Source organism: Cannabis sativa, chromosome 5 (genome assembly GCF_029168945.1).
Source record: "Cannabis sativa cultivar Pink pepper isolate KNU-18-1 chromosome 5, ASM2916894v1, whole genome shotgun sequence".
Taxonomy (NCBI): Eukaryota; Viridiplantae; Streptophyta; class Magnoliopsida; order Rosales; family Cannabaceae; genus Cannabis; species Cannabis sativa.
Genome location: NC_083605.1, coordinates 3,831,011 through 3,855,962, shown reverse-complemented (window position 1 = coordinate 3,855,962; position 24,952 = coordinate 3,831,011). Strand labels below are relative to the sequence as shown.

General features: G+C 33.8%; 1 protein-coding gene across 2 annotated transcripts; it reads right to left on the bottom strand.

Moving 5' to 3' along the window:
• Window positions 1–74: 74 nt before the first annotated feature.
• LOC115717024 (B3 domain-containing transcription factor VRN1) lies at window positions 75–24,278 on the bottom strand. 2 transcript variants are annotated; one of them, XM_061116058.1, is made up of 4 exons: window positions 23,205–24,278; window positions 1,676–1,816; window positions 760–1,467; window positions 75–669 (listed from the first exon to the last, which is right to left on the bottom strand). In XM_061116058.1, exons 2-4 carry the CDS (start codon window positions 1,757–1,759, stop codon window positions 373–375), a joined length of 1,089 nt encoding a protein of 362 aa, XP_060972041.1. In that variant the 5' UTR covers window positions 1,760–1,816; window positions 23,205–24,278; the 3' UTR covers window positions 75–372. The 2 variants fall into 2 exon arrangements, with proteins under 2 accessions (XP_060972041.1, XP_060972040.1); XM_061116057.1 differs by lacking the exon at window positions 23,205–24,278 and having other exon boundaries at window positions 1,676–1,949.
• Between the last annotated feature and the right edge of the window lie 674 nt (window positions 24,279–24,952).

Below are 24,952 nucleotides of genomic sequence, written 5' to 3'. Positions count from 1 at the left end.
AAAAAATCTACAAAATAAAAAAATTATAATAGATTATGAGTTGCCGCATCATCTTACTTAACAACAGGATTATATGAGTTGAATTAATGTAAAATGCTGATATTTGTATTATTCTAATTCTTTCCTGTGGAATACATGCATGAGTAAACAGATTCAGTGAGACACTCAAAGTAAAACCTTGAGCAAAGACAAAAATCCCTTTTAAACAAAAAAATTCTAAGAACCAATGTTTCTACAAACAAGAAAAGCCACTAATAAACGACAATATTCTAACATGTATAGAAAAAAAAACACAATACCATTAACAAAACTAATCAAGCAAAGTCACCCAACAAAAACTACAAAAAAGAGAATTAGTGCTAAATAAACATTTCATTCATAATTAGCTGCACGATAAATCCAAACTCTAAAGACAAGATCACCGTTGGCATTGAGGTTGGGAATCATTTCAAACACACAAACATCTCCACTCTTCAAGTTTTGATTGGATGAGAAAGAAGACCACCCTTTCCCTAATCTCTTCATTAATGTACCACATTTCTTCATAGGACAACAACTCACAACCCATTTCATTTTCTCATCATTCTTGGCCTGTGGCTGTAGTTCAACTTCAACACTCTTATCTACACAAAATTTCATGTGCCTTCTCACAAATTCTGCAGGGACTGCCTAATACAATCCCAAAACCAAAAACAATATTATTATAACACTATTAATTAACTTGACAAATATAAATGTATGTATATATACATAACTTACCATTCTAATATTATGTTGATTCACAATACCCATGAATGAAGGATTGTGTAGTTTGGACTTAGATGCATAGGCAGCCGCTTGAGCTGCCTTAGCTCCCTTGGACATGACTAGTCTTCTTCCTTTATGATAATCAAAGCTTCTTGGAACAACCATTTCATGTTCATCATTATCATTATCATCATCATCAACTTGTTCTTGTTTTACATGACACCAAAATCCTTGTGAACTTTGTTTGGAATTATGGTCTTTGGAAGCAACACTTGTTCTTTTGCCACTCTGCTTTTGACTATTAAAGCTTTTTCTTTTATATGACTTACAAACATAATCATCATCATCATCACCATCTTCATCATCATCATCATCATCATCATCATCATCATCTTCTTCATCTTCATCTTCATCTTCTTCATCAAATGGATAATCAATTTCCGAACCCAAAGCATCACAAATACGAACAGAAAACATTGAGTTTCCTTGGTAAGTGAATTGTAAAATGGAGTGTAAGTGAATGGAATAATAGTTAATAAATTCCTCCATACCATCTTTAAACCAAATATTGTTGTTATTATGACACTTTTTCTTCTTATTCTTTCCATTTTTCACTATTCTTACTTTCCATGCTCGATTACCATTGCCATGAGGAACAGTAAGAGTACCCATCTCACCAAGCTCTTCACCAAATAACATCACACATTTTTTTGGGATCCTCTGAAAATGATTAAGCCACCATACATTAGATACTCCAAAAATAAATAAATAAAATTAGAACCAAACCCCAAAAGAATAAATACAAATTTTGTTGGATATCATTATATATTATTAAAAGCAGAGCATATTAGTTATGTTCTATAGTGAAGAGAATGTATAGTTTGTTCATCTAAGTTTATAACAAAAACAAATGAAAAAGAAGATTTACCAGCTTATGTTGGACAATGGCGGTTTCATCCACTACCAAGGTGAAAAGGGGTCGGAGTGTGGACTTTTTCTGGATGGGTGCCATTGAAGCAGAGCCAGAGAAAGAGAGTGATGATCAAGAAGTAGTCTTGGATTTTATGTACTGGATAATTTGATGTTATGTTAAAATTTAATAAATAAAAAGAAAAGAGTGACCTGAAAATGATAATTGGAAGAAAGAAAAATTTGTGATATAATGTGTTACTTGATACACACGTTATATGAAAAGAGACTCTGTCTGTGATTTGATGTTCATGAAATCATGACTACTACTACTAGCTTCCTTATAACTCAATTGATTAATCCATTGAAAATATATATTAGATATTTTGTTCTTTCATAGACATAAAAGAATGACAAAAAGGTTTACAAATACAAATCTCGGGTTTTTTTTACATTTTTATGAATTTTAAATTTTTTAGAATCCATTTATTGTTTTTATTGTATTACTATGGGTAGGTCTTATATGAAACGTAAAATAATGAAAAAAATAAATTAAATAGGATTTAGAAATACTAATTACCTAAAATAATTAAATTAAAAATTAATTAATAACATAAATCAATTACTTAAATAGTTAAAACAAAAATTAAATACAAAATTAGTTACAATAAATAAATATTTAGCAAACCATATATTAATATAATAAGAAAATCAATTTGATGCCTTATGAATTTTCCTACTCATTTTGTGAACTTAATTATGGAGTGTGTTACCAAGAAGGTTATGAAGTAGAATGTTATAATTTAGTTTTTTTCTTTTTTTGATAAGTGAATGTTATAATTTAGTTGTTACTAGTCAAATGGATAGTTCTAGGTAGATCTAGTTGCTTAGTCTTGGTATTTGGTTGATTCCCTTCAGTTTGATAGTTTTCTAATTAAAATTTTATTATGTTTTTTGATGTTTTTTTTTTCAGATGAGTTAGGAGCGTTGTTTGAAGATGTTATAGCTTTATTGTCTAAATTTTTAGGGGTAGTTTTGTCCCATGGGACTCGCTCTAAGATTTTAGCGGCCCATGGTTGGCAAAGCATGCTCTGCGGTTAGACGATGAGCTATCCTAGTTCGAGGAGGTTCCAGCGCCGGTGACGGACGTGGGCGTCGTAAATTCATAAGTGATTCTAATCACTTTGTCCAAAAAAAAATTATGGAGTGTGTTACTACTCCTAAGTTTTCTCTAATGATTAATAGTACTTTTCATGGTTATTTTTTTTTTCAAAAGGGGGTCTAAGACAAGGAGATCTCATGTCTCCGCTCCTTTTTGTTTTGGCCATGGAATACTTATCTAGATTGATGACTAAAATTTCTATGAGGAAAGATTTTAAGTTCCATCCAAGATGCTCTCCGTTGAAATTGAACCATTTATGCTTTGCTAATGATCTTCTTCTATTTTTGAGAGGAGAAGTTCAGTCCATTAATCTTTACTTCGGGTCTTTTTGAGTTTTTTTTGAAACTTCTAGTTTGTTTCCTAATGTAAGCAAAATGACTATTAACTGCTTTGGAATGGATAAGGATGATATTCAAAATATAATTGATTGTTCAAGATATTCTAAAAGCTCTTTTAGATATCCTAGAATTCCTATTTGTTCCAAGAAAATCTCAAAAGTAGAGTGTGACAATATTGTGGAGAAGATGGTGAATATCTCTTATGCGGGGAGATGTGTCTTAATAAATTTAGTTTTGATTGCAATACACACTTATTGGGCATAATTAATGATTCTTTCGAAGTATATTTTGGAGAGAATCAACAGTATTTGTAGGAACTTCTTATGGAAAGGAAATGCTAAATCTACTGCCCCGGGTTTGGTAGCTTGGAATGAGGTTTGTCAACCTAAAACTTATGGTAGTTTGGGTTTTAGAAATATTGAGCAATGGAATACAGGTGCTTTGGGAAGATATATTTGGAATATTGTCCAAAAAAAGAATAACTTGTTGGTTAAATGGGTGAATACAGTCTATATTAAAAAATTTGATTGGTGAAGCTGTAATGCTCCACAAGGGGGGAGCTGGTCTTGGAAGAAAATTGTGGAGGTTAAGAATGAGATAAAAAAGAAAATAAGCATTGCTGATTTTGAGTCTGAAAATTTTAGCACAAAGGTGTGGAATTCCTTTATTTAGAATCGTCATAGTACTCCCAAACACAAGTTCATCACTTGGTTGGCTTGCAAGAAGAGATTGAATACCTGAGATAGACTTACCAAGTTTGATATCATTAATAATGATACTTGTCTTTTATGTAATACCAAATCTGAATCTCATAGTCATATCTTCTTTGAGTGTAATTGCTTCTTTGGGCAGGTATTAGTGTCAATAACTGGGATCTAGAAAAAAGCTTGAAGTGGATAAAAAGATGTAAGCACTCTGAATTTCGGAAGGAGGTGTACACAACTATTATTAATGTTGTAGTTTACAGAATTTGGGAGGCAAGAAATATTGTCTTTTGGGATGTAGAATGTATAGTATTCATATTGTTGTAAATAGAATTAAGAAAGAGATTTGTAATAGGTTAATTTTCTCATTTTAAAAGAGAGAAGATAGGTAAAAAGGATAGGATTTGGTTTGACAAGTTGTGTTTGCTCAACTAAGTTGTTTTTTTTAAAGGTTCTTGGGCAATAGAATCTTACTCATTTACCAACAAAAAAAACTCATTAAAAAAATAACATGAAAAAAACAATCTAATAATTAGTTTCTTAATTGAATCACTGTAGAGAATATAATATATATATAGTCTACGAAAATAGTTCCGTACATACGTCTAAAAAATAGTTGATATATAGTTATATACTCATACTTAAATTCAAAAACTTCTTAATGTTATAGATTTTATCTCTTCTTTTAATTGTTATATGCTTATGTTGAAGATTTGTTTATTAAGAAACCGATTTTTCAGTTTAAAAAACTAGTTTCTGTGATATTCCATACATTTGGTTTCTCTAATTTATGTTTCAAATAGGGAGACAAAGAAGCTTTAAAACATTAAATATGAGATTTAAAAAAGTCATTACAATAGTATAAATTACACAATATATGAAAAAAAAATAAAGACTTAACTTTTTATGGCACAATTTTTTAATGCATAAAGATTATTGACTTAGTTTTTTTTTTTTTTACAATTTGTATGAGCTTCTTTATGCTATATTTTTGTAAATAAAGTTTGGAATACCATATTTTAAGTTTTAACTTTTCTTCTTTATTTATTATACTACCCCACTACTGAACTAATTCTCTATCTATCTAGTCTAGAGAGAAAGAAACTTTGCATCGGCGATTCTATTCAGCTTCTCCATCACTAGTCTTGTAAGTCAAACACTATTGGGCTGGATCCATCTCTACGAGCCTCTCTTTGGCCCAAATCATTGAAGACTCACCGAATGGTGATGTGCTTGCGGAGGAGCAGTAGCGGATCAAGCCTGGCCTATTACTGACAACTGTCGTGGCTGATGGGTTCTGATCTACTTGGTAACACGTGTCAACCACCTAGTGTAACTTGTGGAAGTTGCAAAAATCTTCTAGGAAAGGCCAAACTTAATTTGTCGTTAGGCCTTTCACTTGGACTAAAGATTTTCCTTTCCATTTGGATTGAAATTTTTCGTCCGCCATTGAAAGCCAGCTAGACTAAAAGATGTTGAGAAACTGATGTGATTGTGTTTGATGCACTTTTAATGAAGTCTTATTGTTGTGGTATTTTCAAGATATAAGTATACGTATCGTTAATAAGTAATAGATTCACAAAGAGAGAGGTTGATCTTATAAGAATTGTAGTTAAGAACTGTGCACCTATGATTCCCTGAAAGAGTCCTAAACTTGAGTAATACTTGTTAAAGCGATACGTATAATTGCGTGTAAAATTACCACAACACACAATGAGAGAAATCACTTCAAAAGTGATACTCTCATAACATCCCTCCACACACACTCATTGTGATATTAGACTCTATCTTTCTCTCTCTAAACTTGACTTTGAAATCTGAAGTAAGAGCATTGGAAATTTTCTTGAGAGAGTAGAGACACTTATAGATGTTGGTGGGACTCCCTTTAAGTTGGTGACAAAGCCAACTGTTATAACTAACAACAACTTTCTTCAGATTCATTTAATGAGTGATAAGATGGAACTACTGACAAATTAAGTGATTTTAATCCTAACATGTATGGAAATAATGTTGCATGTATTGCTCAAATGAAAGGAAATTTCTTCAAAGATGATGAAACTAAGAACATTTCACCAAAGTTTTTTTTTCACGCATGAGCTTAAGAAGAAAGGGGATAGATGTTCATAAGATACGTTCTTGTGATAATTATTTAGCAGATTTATTTACAAAAGCCCTTCCTACAATAATATTTGAGAAGTTAGTATATAAAATTGGTGTGCATGGAGTCAAAGATTTCATCAGTTGAAATAGAGGCTGCAAAGAAGGAGAGATAAGAAAATAATGTACTCTATCTTTACCAGAATTTTGTTCCTACAAGGTTTTTTTTTAATTATTTTTTTTTATAATAAAGTTTTAATGAGGAGGGCAGAGTCTTATGAAATAATAATTAATGGATGTCTTCATCTATCTATCCTTGCTTTATTACTATTGATTCTCCAATTTATTTTATATATACTAGTTGGAACAACACGTGCTACGCACGTATAATTTTAATGCATCATGTAATGTACTTAATAGACTAATAGTAAAATAAATTTCACTTAGCATATTCATTATAAAATATAATTATCATATGGTCATTAGTATGACACTCACACGATAATGATACATCATCTATTAAAGAGTTGCATAAGTGTATCTCTAATGGCGATGCATCAAATAGGTGATGTGTATAGCTTATTTTGTAAAAAATTTGCTCCAACAGTATTTTAAAAATTGTGCCAAAATTGATACATTGCAAAAAATATACTAAATTTAGCACATAATATAACATAATCTAATATTTATATCACTATAAATACACTATTTTTCATTTATTTTTATGTTTTTTAATATTTTATTAATAAATATAGATATAGGCCATAACATTACATTATAAACTATTTATATTCTTTTTTATTGTTTTAGATAATAATGTAATAATAGAATTATGTTTTTATTTTTTGGTATTTTTATAGAAGTATTAATTGAACATAAATTTGTATGAATCCAATTTTATAGTTTTGCATTGGAGTACAATACTAAAAATTAATACAAATATATCACAAAGTAAATTTTTGTATAAAATATAGCATAATGTTGATATGAGGTTTTTTTATTTTTACATTTTAAAGCAGTTTTTTTTTTTTTTTTTTTTTGTATTTTTATAGAAATCCACATAACAATTAACAAAGCAACTTAAATCGCAACCAAAATCTACATAGAAACTACCGAAACAACCACCGAAGCAACCCAAACTATAAATTTAAAAAGAAAAAAAAGTTAAAAAATAGTATATGAGGTAATTCTCCTTTTATATTTTTTATTGAAAGGTATTTTGTTAACGATATGCGATAAAATCTAACATAATTCATTTATATTTAACACAATTTAATAATGGTCCTAAAGAACTTTTAATACAAACTTATTCTCTCTTCTTAAAAGAAAATATCAAAAGTAAAATAAAATAAAAATGGAAGAATGTATACTACAAAAAGTAGAAAATTAAAAATATTAAATTATTTTTTTAATGTGAAATTATAACAAATAAATCATAGTAAATTATGTAGGTAATAAACTTTAAGGCTAAATTTCCTTAAAAGAAAAGAAAATTAAGAGTCAAGTATTTATTTTTCACTCATTATCCCTACAAATATATACATATATATACATGAGAGAAAAAAAATCAAAACATGTTTTGTATAAGTTTATATTTTTTTTTTTGAATAAAATTTGATTTTATTAATAAATCAAACCAAATCATTCAACATAATAAATAATTTAATTAAAAGGAAAAAAAAATAATCACCACATGTATTGTATATGAACAACCTCAACATAATAAACTAAGAGTGTGAAATGAGAACTTTTTGGTAATTCAAAATTTAGAAGCCCAAAAATATTGCCTCTTTTATAGAGGTTATAAATTATAGATAACTCTACCTCCTAGTAATTTTCTTATGTAAGTCTAGTAACTATTGATTATTTAGTTTATTTAATTTCTATACTTTATGATCATTATTTAGTAACTATTGATTTTATTAATATATTAGTAAGTAAATAAAGGCAAACATTAATAAATATATTGAGTCTACCTTAACCAAACAGAAGGCATGGTGACCAGGGCCGGCCCTGAAAATATATGGGCCCAAGACGAAAAAATATCAAAAAATGAGTGTTATGGGATTTGAACTCATGACCTTGAACATTATGGCTTCCACCTCAACCAACTAAGCTATGAATATTTATTGTTTATAATACACTTAATTTTACTTAAATAAAAGGCTAATAATTTTTTTAATTTTTTTATTTTGGGCCCCCGAAAAGTGTGGGCCCTAGGCACGGGCCTAGCCCGCCTATGCCTAGGGCCGGCCCTGATGGTGACATATATAAGTCAATATATTTAGTTCTCTCTCTTTGTTAAAATTTATGATAAAATGAAGGGTAAATACCATTTTGGACCCTGTGTTTTGCAAAAGTTACAGATTGAACCCTGTATTTTGTTAGATGACAAAATGGACCCTGTATTTTCTAAAATAGTAAAAATAGGACCCTGAGCTTAATTTTTGACAACTTTTTTTTTAATACAACAACTTGAAGACAATGCTTAATACGAACAGATACAAAAAATGTAAACAGTTTTGTCATATCACTTTTAGATCGGATTATAATTAAACTTTATTTTGATAAAAAATCAATTCAGGGTCCTATTTGTACTATTTTTGAAAATACAGGGTCCATTTTGTCATTTAACAAAACACAGGGTCCAATTGGTAACTTTTGTAAAACAGAAGGTCCAAAATGGTATTTACCCTAAAATGAATGAGATTTTATCTCAAAACTAATTAATAATAGGAGTAGTTTATCTTTTATATTTATTATTTATCTTATTTATTTTATTATCTTTCTATACATTAATAATATGAAACTCTCTAACACTATTCTACTTCAGCTTTATTTGGATTTATGTTTAACAAGCATTTTTTTTTTTGACGTGGTGAACATTGTCACACATGATTAACAAAGCAGCAAACCACAATCGGCCTCCTCGAACCAAGATAGCTCATCGTCTAACCGAAGGGCATGTTTTGCCAACCATGAGTTGTAGAAAACAAATCGCGAGCCACATGAGACAAAACTGCCCCCGGAAATATAGACAATAAAGTTATAACGTCTTCAAACAGCAAACACCTTCTCATAATTAAAAGTTGTCGCCAAAGCTACCAAATCTGAAAAAACATCGCAACACCGAACAAAAAAACACAGTTATATTAGAATAACGATCTTCAAAATAAAATTAAAAAACAAAATAGAATTAACACACAACCCATGTTACTAGTTCAACATTACAAAAAACTAAAACACCAACAAAATTTCTAAGTAAAACTAGCCAAAGGTATTACCCTTTGGCTAGTAACAACATACTAGGCTACTAGCACCCTAATTTAAAACTGCTGAAAATCAATGTCAAACAGATTATATTTAAAAATAAATTTATCGATAAATGCTCTTTAAGTGTAGGCCCTTCACAAAATAACCTACAAAATAAGAAAAATAAACTCTATTACCACACAATATAAAGAAAAAAAGGTAATGTGAAGGAACGATGGTAAATAAATCCCCCTTAATTTATAAGGAGTTAAAAAGATTTGAAATACTTATCTGTTATAAGTGAAAGGTCGTTGAAGTAGAAATCATGAGCACAAAATGTATCACTTCTCTTGCCCATTAACCATAAAACAAAACTACCCTAAACAAATAGGGACAAGCTATAATAAATGGCACAAAACGCCATAAAAGACACATAAACTGTAAAAGGCATCAAAACTATTAAAAAATAGTGCAAAAACCTGTGAGGTCTCACAAATACTTTAAACATATAATAATAAAAATACTATCATAAATACTTCAAAAACAATCAATATAATATATGAGGGAAACAAATTAAATGTACTTTGTGAAATTTAAAATTAATGCTATCAGCGAAACAAAATATAAGAAAAGATTTCACAGTAAGACTAAATAAATTATAAAAAAAATGTCTTTAATAATATATATAATAAAATAGAAGTTATAAAATTTGATATAAGACATAAAATTAAACAAAATAGGTATAAAATAAGTAGAAAAAATAGAATTAAGGTAACTTAATTCTTAAAAGAAAAAAAAATGCTAATAAAGAAATTATGAAAATAAATTTACATTAATACCTAAATATAATTAAAATAAAGGCTCTAATAAATTAATATATAACTAAAAAGAAAAAACCATAAATAAAATACTTAAATCATAAAGAATAAAAATTACTAAAAAATGAGCTGGCAGAATTAAATAAGGCCTAAAAATTGCATAACAAAATGTTATACTTTCAATTAAAATAATAATTCTAAGCATGCCTAATAATTATACTAAATTATAAGAAATAGATTCAGACATTTCAAAAAATTAATACTAAATGAATATATAAAAATAATAGGACCAATGTCCTTATAAGCTCAAAAACTAATAGGATGAATATATAAATATATAATGCTAGTAAAATATTAAATAAAATAAAGAAACCCTCCAAAAAATTATTTGACTTTACCACACTATTAATACATTATATATAAGATACGTGGTATTGGTCTCTGGATCTGCATGGTGTTTACACTGTAAGGGAGGCCTATCGCTTGCTACATCAGGCTGAGGTCACTAACATTAGTGACTTTGAGATAAAAATCTGGAAGATCGCTTGGAAGCTTCAAGTCCCCCCGAAAGTTCACCAACTTATGTGGCGTGCTTTGACAGGCTGTTTGGCTACTAAAGTTCAACTTAATACCAAGCACATTCCTCTGGATCAACTATGTCCTATGTGTCACCAATCGTCTGAGACGATCATCCATTTATTGGTTCTGTGTCCCTTTGCAAGATCATGTTGGCAGAGGTCGAGTTTAAATATGGTCTCAGTGTCTTGGACGTCATTTTGGGATTGGTTTAGTCAGATGATACTTCAGCATTCTACTATGGCACAGGAGGAATTATTAATGGTGATTTGGGCAATTTGGCATGCCCGAAATGAGCTAGTTTGGCGGGAGAAATCATTGTCAGCGGCAGAGGTTATCCTATTGGCAAGAGTAGTCCTTAATCAATGGAGAAATGCTCAACAAAGGATAATGGGGTCTTTATTTGTTCCCTCGGGTTCGAACATAGACTTGGAGCATTGGGTGAAACCGGTTATGGGAAAGATTAAGGTAAATGTTGATGGCGCAATCTTTGCAAATGACAGAAAATTTGGAGCGGCTGGCGTGGCTCGAGACCATGATGGGCGGTTCATTGAAGCCTTCACGGTTCTCTTGGAGGGGTGCGTGGACCCGGCCATAGCTGAAGTTGTGGGGGTTAAGGAGGCTCTGAGTTGGATAAAGAGACACCAATGGGGTCGGGTTGATGTTGAGACGGATTCTTTGGTTGTTGTTCAAGCAGTTCGAGGTTCGGTATTCATTCCATCTCCTTTTGGTCAACATGTGTCTGCTTGTCGTACATTGTTGGCTTCCTTACCCTTAGTCACTATTAATTTTGTTAAACGTTCTGTAAACAAAGCTGCACATTGTCTTGCTCGTAGCTCTTGTTTGTATTCAGATCGTATTTTCAGTGAGAGTACTGCTCCTGCTGATCTTTTATCTATTGTAATGGTTGAAAGTTCATTCTAATAAAGTTTTACCATTTTCCTTCAAAAAAAAAAAAAAAAAAAATACATTATATATAAAATATCACAATAATAAGTTTTACTTAATCAATAATAAAACTGCATTAAATTGTAATAAAATTAGAAACACCCACTATATCAATGGGCAAATAACAATAAAATATGCTTGAAATGTGGAAAATTATATTCTAATTATGAAAATTAATTTATTAAATGAGTATAAATATTATAAAAATATTTACCATAAATATCCAGTAATTACTCAAATCACGTCTCTCTTTGCTGCACATAGGAAAAATATCTAAAGTCAACTAGTATTAAATCAAAAAAAAAAAATCAAAAGTCAACTAGAAATTATGTCTAGTCTTTGATAGTTGGCTATGAGTAGATTGAATACATAGAGCTTGAGCTTGATTTATTATTTAATTTTTGTGGCTATATCTTATTTTTCCATATTTGACCAAAATAACAAACCAAATTTTACCGTTCTTCCATAATTGATGCTAAAGCAATACTCATAAGTTAACTCATAATTCTTTTCCCTAATTTTTCCTTTTGACCATTCTTTCGAGGGCATGAATTACATAATTTATTTTGAGAAATATTAAAAAATATTAATAGTACCTAGAACTATCTAGGAGTGCACTATTATTATTAGTGCAATTACGTATTAAGTTTTATATAATTTAATTTAATAACTATTATAAAATATCACAACTTATTTTGTTAAACAACATAGAGTTTAGAAAGCAAAAATACAACATGAGAAAAAAGATACAATACTGTAAAATGACACATCACAACAAGCATTTAAACAAAATAAGCTTGAAGGAAAAAATATAGAAAAATGATAGGTTTTCAAATATACACTTCCTACAGTAGTTAATCCCTCTATAATACAAACATATAAACAAATTAGTTTATGTAACGCCCGCATTTTATAATAATAAACTCGGAAATTAATTTTAATAATTTATATATTAATAAACATGCGGATCGGGATCCCGAGTATCAAAAAACTAGTTTAAAATATTTTACTAATATGTACATATACATTTATTTTTTTTTTATTTTTTTTTTAAGTTTAGCGGACATGCATTTCCAAAATACAGACTCAAAATAATATAAGATCGAAACCCTCCGGGTTGCACTGCCGCAATATGTACAATCATGCCGAGTTCCACCTCACTGCTCCTCCAGCTTTGCCTTTCCTTTACCTACACAAGGTAGCAAACTGATGAGTCAACAGACTCAGTAAGATATGCAAGACATATAAAAGTAGCACGTCGCCAGCTTTATGATCAAGCTGCCCTGAGCTTAACAACGAAGCTCACCAAATGATTAAGAACGTTCTTAAGGGTAGTACGACTACTATACCAAATGCACTAAAGTACCAACTCCGTACTTGTGTTGGTAGAGTCCTGATTGTACTCCCGAGAATTACTAAGTGTTGTACCACGAACACGACGTACCCTGGGTACTCGTGTTGGTAACACCGTACTTATAATAACATCCAAAACAAGCATAAACATTCGTATATATATTCTTACGCTATCTTACCTCGTTCCGTGCTCAAGTGTGCCGGTCAGCCTGAGTGGAAGTGCAGCTCGACGTATAACAGGGCCCTAAACCATAATATTCAAAAACCGATGAGAGACTCGCCAAAATACTTATCGGGGGTTTAGAATACAAACTAAGCTTAACCCTATCGATGAAAAGGATGACAATGCCCTAAAATACCTAAAAACGGGAAAAATTAGGGTTCGGGAAAAAACCCCAACCGGCAGGCCGGTTCCCAACCGGAAGTCCGGTTCCTGGGACCAACAGGTCGGCCAGGTTGACACAGGCTCCCAGGAACCGGAATTCCGGTTCTGGTCTGGGAACCAAAATTCCAACCCCACAACCTCAATTCATCCCCAAATTTTCCAATACTTTCCAGAATACCTGTACACACTAAAATATACCAGTTCCAATCAACAAAACTCAACAATTCACTCAAATTTCAAAAACACCATTGAAGACCTAACTTAGGTTTTCTAAGCTCTAGCAAGAATTAAACACAACCTTAAACTCAATCCCAGCTTAGAACAGTAAGAAACAACTCTACTCAACCTCAATAACTAAACCTAAATTGAATTCACACACACACAGCTCCTTATCAAGCTTAAACACCAAAACATATCCCCAAAACCTAAATAAAACATTAAATAACATTACCAAAGAGATGTACCTTGATTTGGATTCAATAATCAAGCTGAAACTCTCCAATTTCAGCAAACAAATCCTTCCCCCTTGCTGGATATAGGCAGCACGAAAGAGAGAGAGAGAGAGAGAGAGAGAGAGAGAGAGACTTCTAATTACACTAACTTCTCTTCAAAGCTTCTTTCTATATTTATCCCCTTTTCTCTTCTTTTCTTTTCTTTTAAAAGAATTAATATTAATGTTAATCTTGTAAAGGGTACAGCCAAACATTAATCACTAAACACCAAAAGTTAACCCAAAATGACCTATTTGCCCTTTTTCTCAAACTAAAGGTTAAACACTACTAAGGGCATTCTAGACATTATCAATCCCGTCCAATTAACAACACCTCTAATACCTAACAATAATATCCCGATAATAAACTAAATTATAAAATGCAACTCTCTAGGCCCAACGTCGCTTTCCACAGCTTCCGAACACAATCACAGAGATTAGGTAATTAAGTATAAAATAGCATAAAAAAACATATATGATATATAAAATATATTTCTAAAACATGCATTCCATAATTATTAATACATACTCCTTAAATAATTAATAATACAAAGTATTATTCATAAGCGGTCTTTACAATTATCCCCCCGTTAAAAGGATTTCGCCCCCGAAATCTACCTGAATAACTCAGGATGCTGGGCCCTCATATCAGATTCCAATTCCCAAGTGGCCTCTTCCACTTTACTGTTTCTCCAAAGTACCTTGATTAATGATATGGTTTTGGTTCGGAGAACCTTTTCCTTTTTATCCAGAATTTGCACTGGTTGTTCGTCATATGTTAAGTCAGGTTGCAATTCCAATGCTTCATAACTCAAAACATGCATTGGATCAGACACGTACTTCCTCAGCATGGAAATATGAAATACATTATGTACTGCTGATAATGCTGGAGGTAAGGCTAATCTATAAGCCACTTGCCCAACTCTTTCTAGAATTTCAAAAGGTCCAATAAACCTAGGGCTCAGTTTACCTTTCTTTCCAAAACGTCTGACTCCCTTCATCGGGGATACACGCAAAAAGACATGATCACCAGGTTGGAATGTAACATCCCGTCGCTTGGGGTCTGCATAACTTTTCTGCCTGCTTTGAGAAGCAAGCATTCGAGCTTTGATCTTGTCTATTGCTTCATTTGTTTTCTGGACTAATTCAGGGCCCAAGTATTTCCGTTCTCCTGTTTCGTCCCAATGAATTGGGGAACGGCATTTTCTTCCATAGAGCAGCTCATAGGGAGCCATTCCTATGGTACTTTGATAGCTATTATTATAGGAGAATTCAATCAGGGGCAAATACTTACTCCATGACCCTCCAAAATCCATAACACAAGCTCGTAGCAAGTCTTCAAGTATCTGGATGGTTCGTTCAGATTGACCATCTGTTTGAGGATGAAAGGCTGTGCTGAACTTCAAATTAGTTCCCATAGCCTTTTGCAAACTCATCCAAAACTTCGAGGTAAATTTGGGGTCCCTATCTGAAATGATTGACTTCGGTACCCCATGAAGACGAACAATTTCTTTCACATACAAATCAGCATACTGATCCACTGAATAGGTTACCTTAACAGGTAAGAAATGTGCTGACTTTGTAAAACGATCCACCACAACCCAAACTGAGTCGTACATTCCTGTGGTTCTAGGCAAGCCAACCACAAAGTCCATCGCAATGTCTTCCCACTTCCATTCCGGAAGAGTTAACGGTTGAAGTAACCCTGCCGGTCGCTGATGCTCGGCTTTGATTTGCTGACAGGTTAGGCATTTAGTGACATAGTCCACTACATCCCTCTTCATCCCGTACCACCAGAAATAGGGCTTCAAATCTTGATACATTTTGGTGGTTCCTGGATGTAATGAGTAAGGGGTAGTATGAGCTTCTTCTAAAATTTCTTTCTTAAGCTCAATGAAATCAGGGACACACACCCGTGCCTTAAACAACAGCATTCCATTGTCAGCAATGGAGAAGTCCTTAGCTTTGCCCGCTAAGACATCTTCTCGAATCTTAGTCAATTCTGAATCTTCTAACTGAGCCATTCTGATTCTTTCCAACAAATCTGACTGAAGTGTCAGATTAAATAATTCCTCAATCACCAACTCAATGTTTGCTCTAGTCATTTCCGAGGCTAGCTGTGAGGAAATCATAACCATGTTGGCTATTTGATCAGGTCCTTTTCTACTTAAGGCATCAGCCACAACATTTGCCTTTCCAGGATGATACAAGATTTCACAGTCATAGTCTTTTACTAATTCTAACCACCTTCTCTGTCTCATATTCAAATCCTTCTGTGTGAAGAAATACTTGAGACTCTTGTGGTCAGTATAGATCTCACACCTTTCACCATACAGGTAGTGTCGCCAAATTTTTAAGGCGAACACCACTGCTGCAAGTTCTAGGCCGTGAGTTGGGTAACGCTGCTCATAATCTTTCGATTCTTGAGAAGCATAAGCTATGACTTTATCTGCTTGCATCAACACACGGCCTAAACCACTGCCTAGAAGCATCACAATACACCACAAACTTTTCTTGATCAGAAGGCAAGGCTAGAACGGGATTTGTAATCAATCGTTGCTTCAGCTCTTGAAAACTCTTTTCACACTTATCTGACCATATAAATCGCTGATTCTTCCTAGTTAACTCGGATAACGGCATCGCAATTTTGGAAAATCCTTCCACAAAACGTCGATAATAACCCGCTAAACCGAGAAAACTTCGAATTTCGATTATTGTTTTAGGTCTAGGCCAATTCTTCACTGCTTCAATCTTTCCTGGATCAACCATAATTCCATCTTTTCCAACAATATGCCCCAGAAAAGACACTTGCGACAGCCAAAACTCACACTTTTTGAACTTTGCATAGAGTTTATGATCTCTAAGTCGCTGCAGAACCATTCGAAGATGTTGCTCATGCTCTGCTTCTGACCGAGAGTATACAAGAATATCATCGATAAATACAATTACAAAATTATCGAGGAAATCCTTGAATACCCTATTCATGAGATCCATAAAAGCTGCCGGAGCATTTGTTAACCCAAAAGACATAACCAGGAATTCATAGTGACCATACCTGGTTCGAAAAGCTGTCTTCGGGATATCCTCTTCTCGAATTCTCAATTGATGATACCCAGACCTCAAGTCAATTTTAGAGAATACAGTCTTGCCCTGAAGTTGGTCAAACAAATCATCAATTAAGGCGAGAGGATACTTGTTCTTAATGGTTAACTTATTCGGCTCCGATAATCAATACACATACGAAGAGTTCCATCTTTCTTCTTCACGAATAGCACAGGGGCTCCCCAAGATGACACACTAGGCCGAGTAAACCCTAGATCCAACATCCCTTGGAGTTGTATCTTTAGTTCTTTTAATTCAGCAGGTGCCATTCGGTAGGGTGCTTTTGAAACAGGTTCTGCCTCAGGGATTAAATCAATGATGAAATCTATCTCACGCTGAGGTGGTAATCCCGGCAATTCCTCTGGAAATACATCCAGGAATTCCTTAACCACATTAACTTCTTCGGCCCAAGTAACACAGGTTTACTGGAATCCACTACCACTGCGAGAAATCCAACACATCCATCTCGTAATAAATCCCTAGCTTTCAGTGCTGAGATTCTAGGGACACGAGAACCTTGAACCGAACCAACAAAAACAAAAGGTTCCTCATTTTCCGGTTCAAAAGTCACCATTTTCCGTTTACAATCAATACTAGCAGAGTATTTAGACAAAAAGTCCATACCAAGTATAATGTCAAATTCGGCCAATGGCAACTCCACGAGATCAGCACTCAATTCTACATCTTCAATTCTAATTATTACGGATCTAATCCACTTTCTTGAAATAATTAATTCCCCATTAGGCAACAGGGTTCCAAACCCCGTCTCGAGAATCTCACTAGGTCTATCAAATTGATCAAAAAGTCTTGATGATACATAAGACCGAGTAGCACCCGAATCAAATAAAACAGTATAAACAAAACCATTGATTAGAAGCTGACCTGCAACTACTGAAGGACTGGCAGCAGCATCTGCCTGAGTTATAGCAAAGACACGAGCAGGTGCAGGTACAGGTTTGACCTCAGGCTTTGGTTCCTCTTTCTTCAACTGAGGACAATCTTTCCTGAGATGTCCCACCGAACCACACTGAAAACGAGGCTCTCGGTTACAAGCCCCGGGATGATGCTTCTTGCAACGCGGGCACTCGGGATAAGAATAAGTCGACGTCCTCCTCTATTCTGGTTTCCTCGAAACCTTTTACCTTGCCCTGAACTTCCCGAAGATGGAAAAGTTCTTTTCTTCTGTTCAAAGGTAGAACCCCCACTCTCTTTCTCAGGACCCGACATAGGGAGAGTAGTAGCCCCACCAACACCAGAAGACTCTCGGGTTTCTTGTAAAAATTTGACTGCTCCTTCAGCTCGAAGAGCCTTATCAACCATTTCTGCATAGGTTGTGGTATCACTTGTTGTAATAACCAAGTCATGTCTGATTTTGGCATTCAGCCCAGCCAAATATTTTTCTTTCTTCTTTTGAAATCTGTTGGTACAATTCGGAGGCCAACTTGGCCAAACGATCAAACTTGGTGGTATATTCGGTCACTGACATACTCTCACCTTGTACCAACTCAATAAATTCCTTCCGCTTTGCCTTTGCGGGCTTGCCTCGTTGTAATACTTGGCATTAAACAATTCTCGAAACTCTTCCCAGGTCATTCTAGTTACATCTCTGGTGAGGGATACCATTTCCCACCAGATCAGGGCATCTTCTTGAAATTGAAATGTGGCACACGCCACCCTATCATTTCCAGCTACTCCCATAAAGTTCAATATTTTCTCAATAACGGTCAACCACTGCTCAGCTTTTACCACATCAGGGCCTCCCAGAAATACTGGAGGCGCTTGCTTTCTGAACCTTTCATACAAAGGCTCCATACGGTTACCAGCAACATGCGCTCGGTGGCACCGCAGGGGCTGCAGGCTGCAACGGCTGGTTGCGGGGAGGCTCGACGGGGGCATCCCGTTGCCTAAGTCGCGGATCTCTTCTTCTTGTTGCTCAATTCTAGTTTGCATCTCGGCAAACCTTTGTTCCCAATCGACGGGGGCTGAGGTGGATTCCCCGTCCACCTCTTGGGACTCGACCGCGGCCTCTACGCGTCCACGGGGGTTTTGGGGATTTCTACCACCCCAGGCCACCTCCGGTCTCAACCAATTCACCCTGCCTTCTAACGTTTCGCTGGTCGTCCATTATTTAGGACTTAGCCTGCGAACCCACAAGGCACGTAGGTCAGACAGTGGTCAAATATTTCAGGACCGCAATTAATATTTATTTAATCATATACACAGCACCACATATCTTAAAACAGTTTGCAAAAAGAAATAAAGCTTACGGAACCGTGAGTTGAACTCGACAACGGCCTTGATTGTACATATCTTGACGGTCATCGATGAACAACCCGGTGGCTCGATAATTAAACCGTAACGCCGCATTTTATAATAATAAACTCGGAAATTAATTTTAATAATTTATATATTAATAAACATGCGGATCGGGATCCCGAGTATCAAAAAAACTAGTTTAAAATATTTTACTAATATGTACATATACATTTATTTTTTTTATTTTTTTTTAAAGTTTAGCGGACATGCATTTCCAAAATACGGACTCAAAATAATATAAGATCGAAACCCTCGGGTTGCACCGCCGCAATATGTACAATCATGCGAGTTCCACCTCGCTTGCTCCTCCAAGCTTTGCCTTTCCTTTACCTACACAAGGTATGGCAAACCGATGAGTCAACGGACTCGGTAAGATATGCAAGACATATAAAAGTAGCACGTCGCCGGCTTTATGATCAAGCGCACGAGCTTAACAACGAAGCTCACCAAATGATTAAGAACGTTCTTAAGGGTAGTACGACTACTATACCAAATGCACTAAAGTACCAACTCCGTACTTGTGTTGGTAGAGCCCTGATTGTACTCCCGAGAATTACTAAGTGTTGTACCACGAACACGACGTACCCTGGGTACTCGTGTTGGTAACACCGTACTTATAATAACATCCGAAACAAGCTTAAACATTCGTATATATATTCTTACGCTATCTTACCTCGTTCCGTGCTCAAGTGTCTTAGGTCGGCACAGTGGAAGTGCGGCTCGACGTATAACGGGGCCACTAAACCATAATATTCAAAAACCGATGAGAGACTCGCCAAAATACTTATCGGGGGTTTAGAATACAAACTAAGCTTAACCCTATCGATGAAAAGGATGACAATGCCCTAAAATACCTAAAAACGGGAAAAATTAGGGTTCGGGAAAAAACCCCAACCGGCAGGCCGGTTCCCAACCGGAAGTCCGGTTCCTGGGACCAACCGGTCGACCCAGGTTGACACAGGCTCCCAGGAATCGGAATTCCGGTTCTGATGCGGGAACCAAAATTCCAACCCCACAACCTCAATTCATCCCCAAATTTTCCAATACTTTCCAGAATACCTGTACACACTAAAATATACCAGTTCCAATCAACAAAACTCAACAATTCACTCAAATTTCAAAAACACCATTGAAGACCTAACTTAGGTTTTCTAAGCTCTAGCAAGAATTAAACACAACCTTAAACTCAATCCCAGCTTAGAACAGTAAGAAACAACTCTACTCAACCTCAATAACTAAACCTAAATTGAATTCACACACACACAGCTCCTTATCAAGCTTAAACACCAAAACATATCCCCAAAACCTAAATAAAACATTAAATAACATTACCAAAGAGATGTACCTTGATTTGGATTCAATAATCAAGCTGAAACTCTCAATTTCGGCAAACAAAATCCTTCCCCCTTCTTGGATATAGGCGGCACGAAAGAGAGAGAGAAAGAGAGAGAGAGACTTCTAATTACACTAACTTCTCTTCAAAGCTTCTTTCTATATTTATCCCTTTTTCTCTTCTTTTCTTTTCTTTTAAAAGAATTAATATTAATGTTAATCTTGTAAAGGGTACAGCCAAACATTAATCACTAAACACCAAAAGTTAACCCAAAATGACCTATTTGCCCTTTTTCTCAAACTAAAGGTTAAACACTACTAAGGGCATTCTAGACATTATCAATCCCGTCCAATTAACAACACCTCTAATACCTAACAATAATATCCCGATAATAAACTAAATTATAAAATGCAACTCTCTAGGCCCAACGTCGCTTTCCACAGCTTCCGAACACAATCACAGAGATTAGGTAATTAAGTATAAAATAGCATAAAAAAACATATATGATATATAAAATATATTTCTAAAACATGCATTCCATAATTATTAATACATACTCCTTAAATAATTAATAATACAAAGTATTATTCATAAGCGGTCTTTACAGTTTAAATGTACGACACGTAAAAAAAAATTATATTTATAATACAAATATTCATTTATTTTTCAATTATATTAAAATATAATAACAATCATATACAACTCTAATTTGTGAGTTAAAATATCAAATATTTATTAGTTATAAGTATTCAAATTTTATTAATAAATGAATATTTTTAATATAATCATATTTAAAGTATTGTTGAAAAACATATAAAAATAATTAAACCTAAAAATATATTTAAGTAAGTGGCGAGTCCTTAAAAAGGAGATGAAGTTTAAATCTCAAACTCAACCCAATTTTCTCTTAGCAATAAGAAAATAGTCTCAAATATAAGTTTGAAAGTAAGCGCTAGGGATGCACATTTTTCCCATGGGGATGGTGCCCCGCGGGGACCCGCCCCTAAATAGGGAACGGGGCAGGGATGGGATCAAATTTTGTCCCCGAATGTTAAATGGGGCGGGGACGAAGACCCTTTAATTTATTAATTATTTTTTATTAATATTTTATATTTTATAAATGCGCTTGTATTTTTTTTAGTTTATTAATATCATTTTTACAATTTTTGAAGTTGTGTTTTTGTATAATAATTACTATATTGAATAATAAATAATATGTAATATTTTATCTTTTATGTAATTTAATAATGTTATACATTTAATTTTTTAAAATAAATTTTATTTTTATAATAGGGGATTCCCCGCCCCGTTCCCGCCCCATTAGGGGATTCCCCGCCCCGTCCCCGATGGGAATAAGCGGGGATGGGGATTAAAATCCTTAACGGGGACGGAGAGAGCACTCCCCGCTAATTACTCGTCTCGTGTGCATCCCTAGTAGGCGCGTGCAATTTAGATCCAAATAAGCAAAATGGGCTAACACGAACTTGGATTCGGCCCTACACGAGGCACGCCACAAAATAAACTTTGCATATGGATCGTGTTGGGCCTATCTTTCCAAAACGAGACAACACAACACGACCCGAATTTTTTGAGGGACCCAATGTGGGCTGCGCTAATTCTGTTTTTATAATTCTTTTATTATTATTATAAAAATGAATGTTACATATCCGCTGTCATATAAATCTGCATAAGTACTACATGTAGACTTTAGCTCATAAATATGAACGTAATTTTCAGTATACTTAATTTGGTTTTAAGAATATGGGTGTAAAAGTAGAGTGTAGTTTGGTCCCCATTTTAATACCAATTTGTCACAACGTTCTCTAAGACTTTGGACAAAGACAATGTCATTGACAATAATGACAATGACCTCCATTCATTCAAGTAATTTTCCACTTTGAATCGACAAGCACAACCTGTCTTTTTCCACTTCAATCACAACTAATTGATTTAGCTAGGAAGGTAGGGCACCCCAAGAACATGAACATATATAATTGAATAATACCAAGAAAAAACTTGGGATTCGGAACAAAACCTATTGGCTTCTATAAGAAAAAACTGGCATTGCTTGACAAATTTCTCCTCGAGATTCAACAATGGCTTCTCTCTTCGGATAATGTTGTAACGCTATACTGTTTAGATATGTTACAGTAAATTTTTAATTATTGTGCACACATTTGCTAATCAGAGAATTTCTCAAAAAACGTGCTAAATTTAAACTTTAAATTTTTATAACTATATATGTCCATACAAAAAGTCGGGATCCTATTTTTTAAATTTATATTCATGTTCAAAATACATGTTATAAACATGTCGCACACCGACTTGTATTTAGACGCTTATACACCTATCCATAAGGCTAATAGATGATTAAGAACGTTCTTAATAGAAGTACGATCGATCTTTCTACCACATGCACTAAGTACTCGTCCCATACTAGTGTTGGTAGGGCTAAATCGTACCCTAAGTACTACTTAGCGTTGTACCACATGCACTACGTACTTAATCGTACCAGTATTGGTAACACTAGATCATACCCTTTGAACAACACATACTGTACCAATACACTCAATACCGCTACCATACTAGTGTTGGTAGTATATGAATCACATACACAACATGTAATTTACATACATAGCCATATATTTATATACATATTCTATGCTAGTCTTACCTCGTTTCTTGATTTAAGTGTGTCGGTCGATCTGAATGGAAAATCACGCGTTGAACAGAGGCCATATGTCACAATTACATAAACGGGTAAGCAACTTGGTAAAACTTTCTCGGGAATCTAAACTCAAAATTAGAAGTTTTCTTAGCGGTAGATAGCATGGCAATACTCTTAATATCGAGAAAATACAAAAAACTAAGGCTCTAGAAACTGCCTAAACCGGTTCTTAAGGTCCTGCGTGGATAAACGGTTAACCAGTTCTCTGTAGAAAACCCTAAAAACTTTGAACCTCGCTCAGTTTTTTCCCAAACTCAACCAAACTTTCCAAAATACCTATAATGACACCTAACAACAATATCTAAGCAATAACAGCAGCAAATATATCCAAAAATAAAAAGTACCATTGTTAAGCCAAGTTAGAGTTCTCAAAGTCAAACTTGCTCAACCACTTCTCAAACCAGCAAAACTAGCTCATCTAAATTAATTTCAACTCAAATATAACCCAGAAAAAGACTCCTAAAAGCTTAAGGTTCAGACTGAACCGAAAATCCCGATTGCATGGTCAAACTCAACCCTAAAATTCTCAAAAAGCTTAAAGGAAAAGCACTAAGGTTGTACTTTGGGTTTACACCACTTGAATTCAACAAGAATTCACCAAAATCACATAAAAAGGAAGAAGCAAGCTCTTAGTTTGGTCTGGTTCTTCTTAGCCGACTATGTAGAGAGAGAGAAAAAAAAATAGTTTCGATAATTTTTGTTTTAATTTAAATTCTAAAACTTATCCTAATAACATTAAAGATTTTTAATACTCTTTATTATTTACTAAGAATTTAAAGTAATCTAAACTATTCCACCATATAAATCATTAAACCAAATAAAGCTTCTTAATACAAAATTCTACTTTTGCCATTTACTTCCAACTTAAGTAAATTATAGGTCTAGGGGTAAAATAGTCTAAAATCATAACCCCACATACTCTCGATATTCCAAAGACTACATATAACTGTCACACTAGATCAAATGTTCTAAGCTAACCCATGTGACTCTAACGACCATCCGTCGTATTTTTCATTGTTACCGAGCAAAAATCATACAAATTATAAATTTTACATATAGCATATATATATATATAATACATTTAGAGTTTAATAAAATCTTCGAAATTGAAAAATTATAACTTGAATGCATATTTATTAAAAATAGGGCCCACAACAAATATAATTAAGTAAAATCATAAAATATCAACAATTAATATTAATTTCCCTACTAATTCATATTCTAATCATCCAGTCATTACAAAAGCGCAATTGAAAGCTGACATCCTTCTTGAAATGGAAGAGTTGTCGTCTCAACAAGACTCTATTTGGCGTCAAAAGTCTCGTGAGACTTGGCTCTGGGAGGAGGATAAGAACTCCAAATTCTTCCACGCCTCAACTGTGATTCGCAGGAAAAAGAATTTCATTGCCTCGATCTCGAAAGCCATCATCCACTGGATCACGGGACGTTATGATATTGGAAACTATTTATGGAGAAATTCAAAGAGATCTTTTTGACCAACCAAAGTTCCAACCACATTAATCTCTTTGAGTTTATCACTCCTTCTATATCGGTGTCAATGGTTTGCTCATTTCAGACTATTTATAATTATTTGATTCGGTCACGATTTTAAAATTCTCGTCTGTGATTCAAATCAAATTAAATTGCCTAATTCTTAATATATACTATTTAATTAATGTGATTTTTTTATTGAA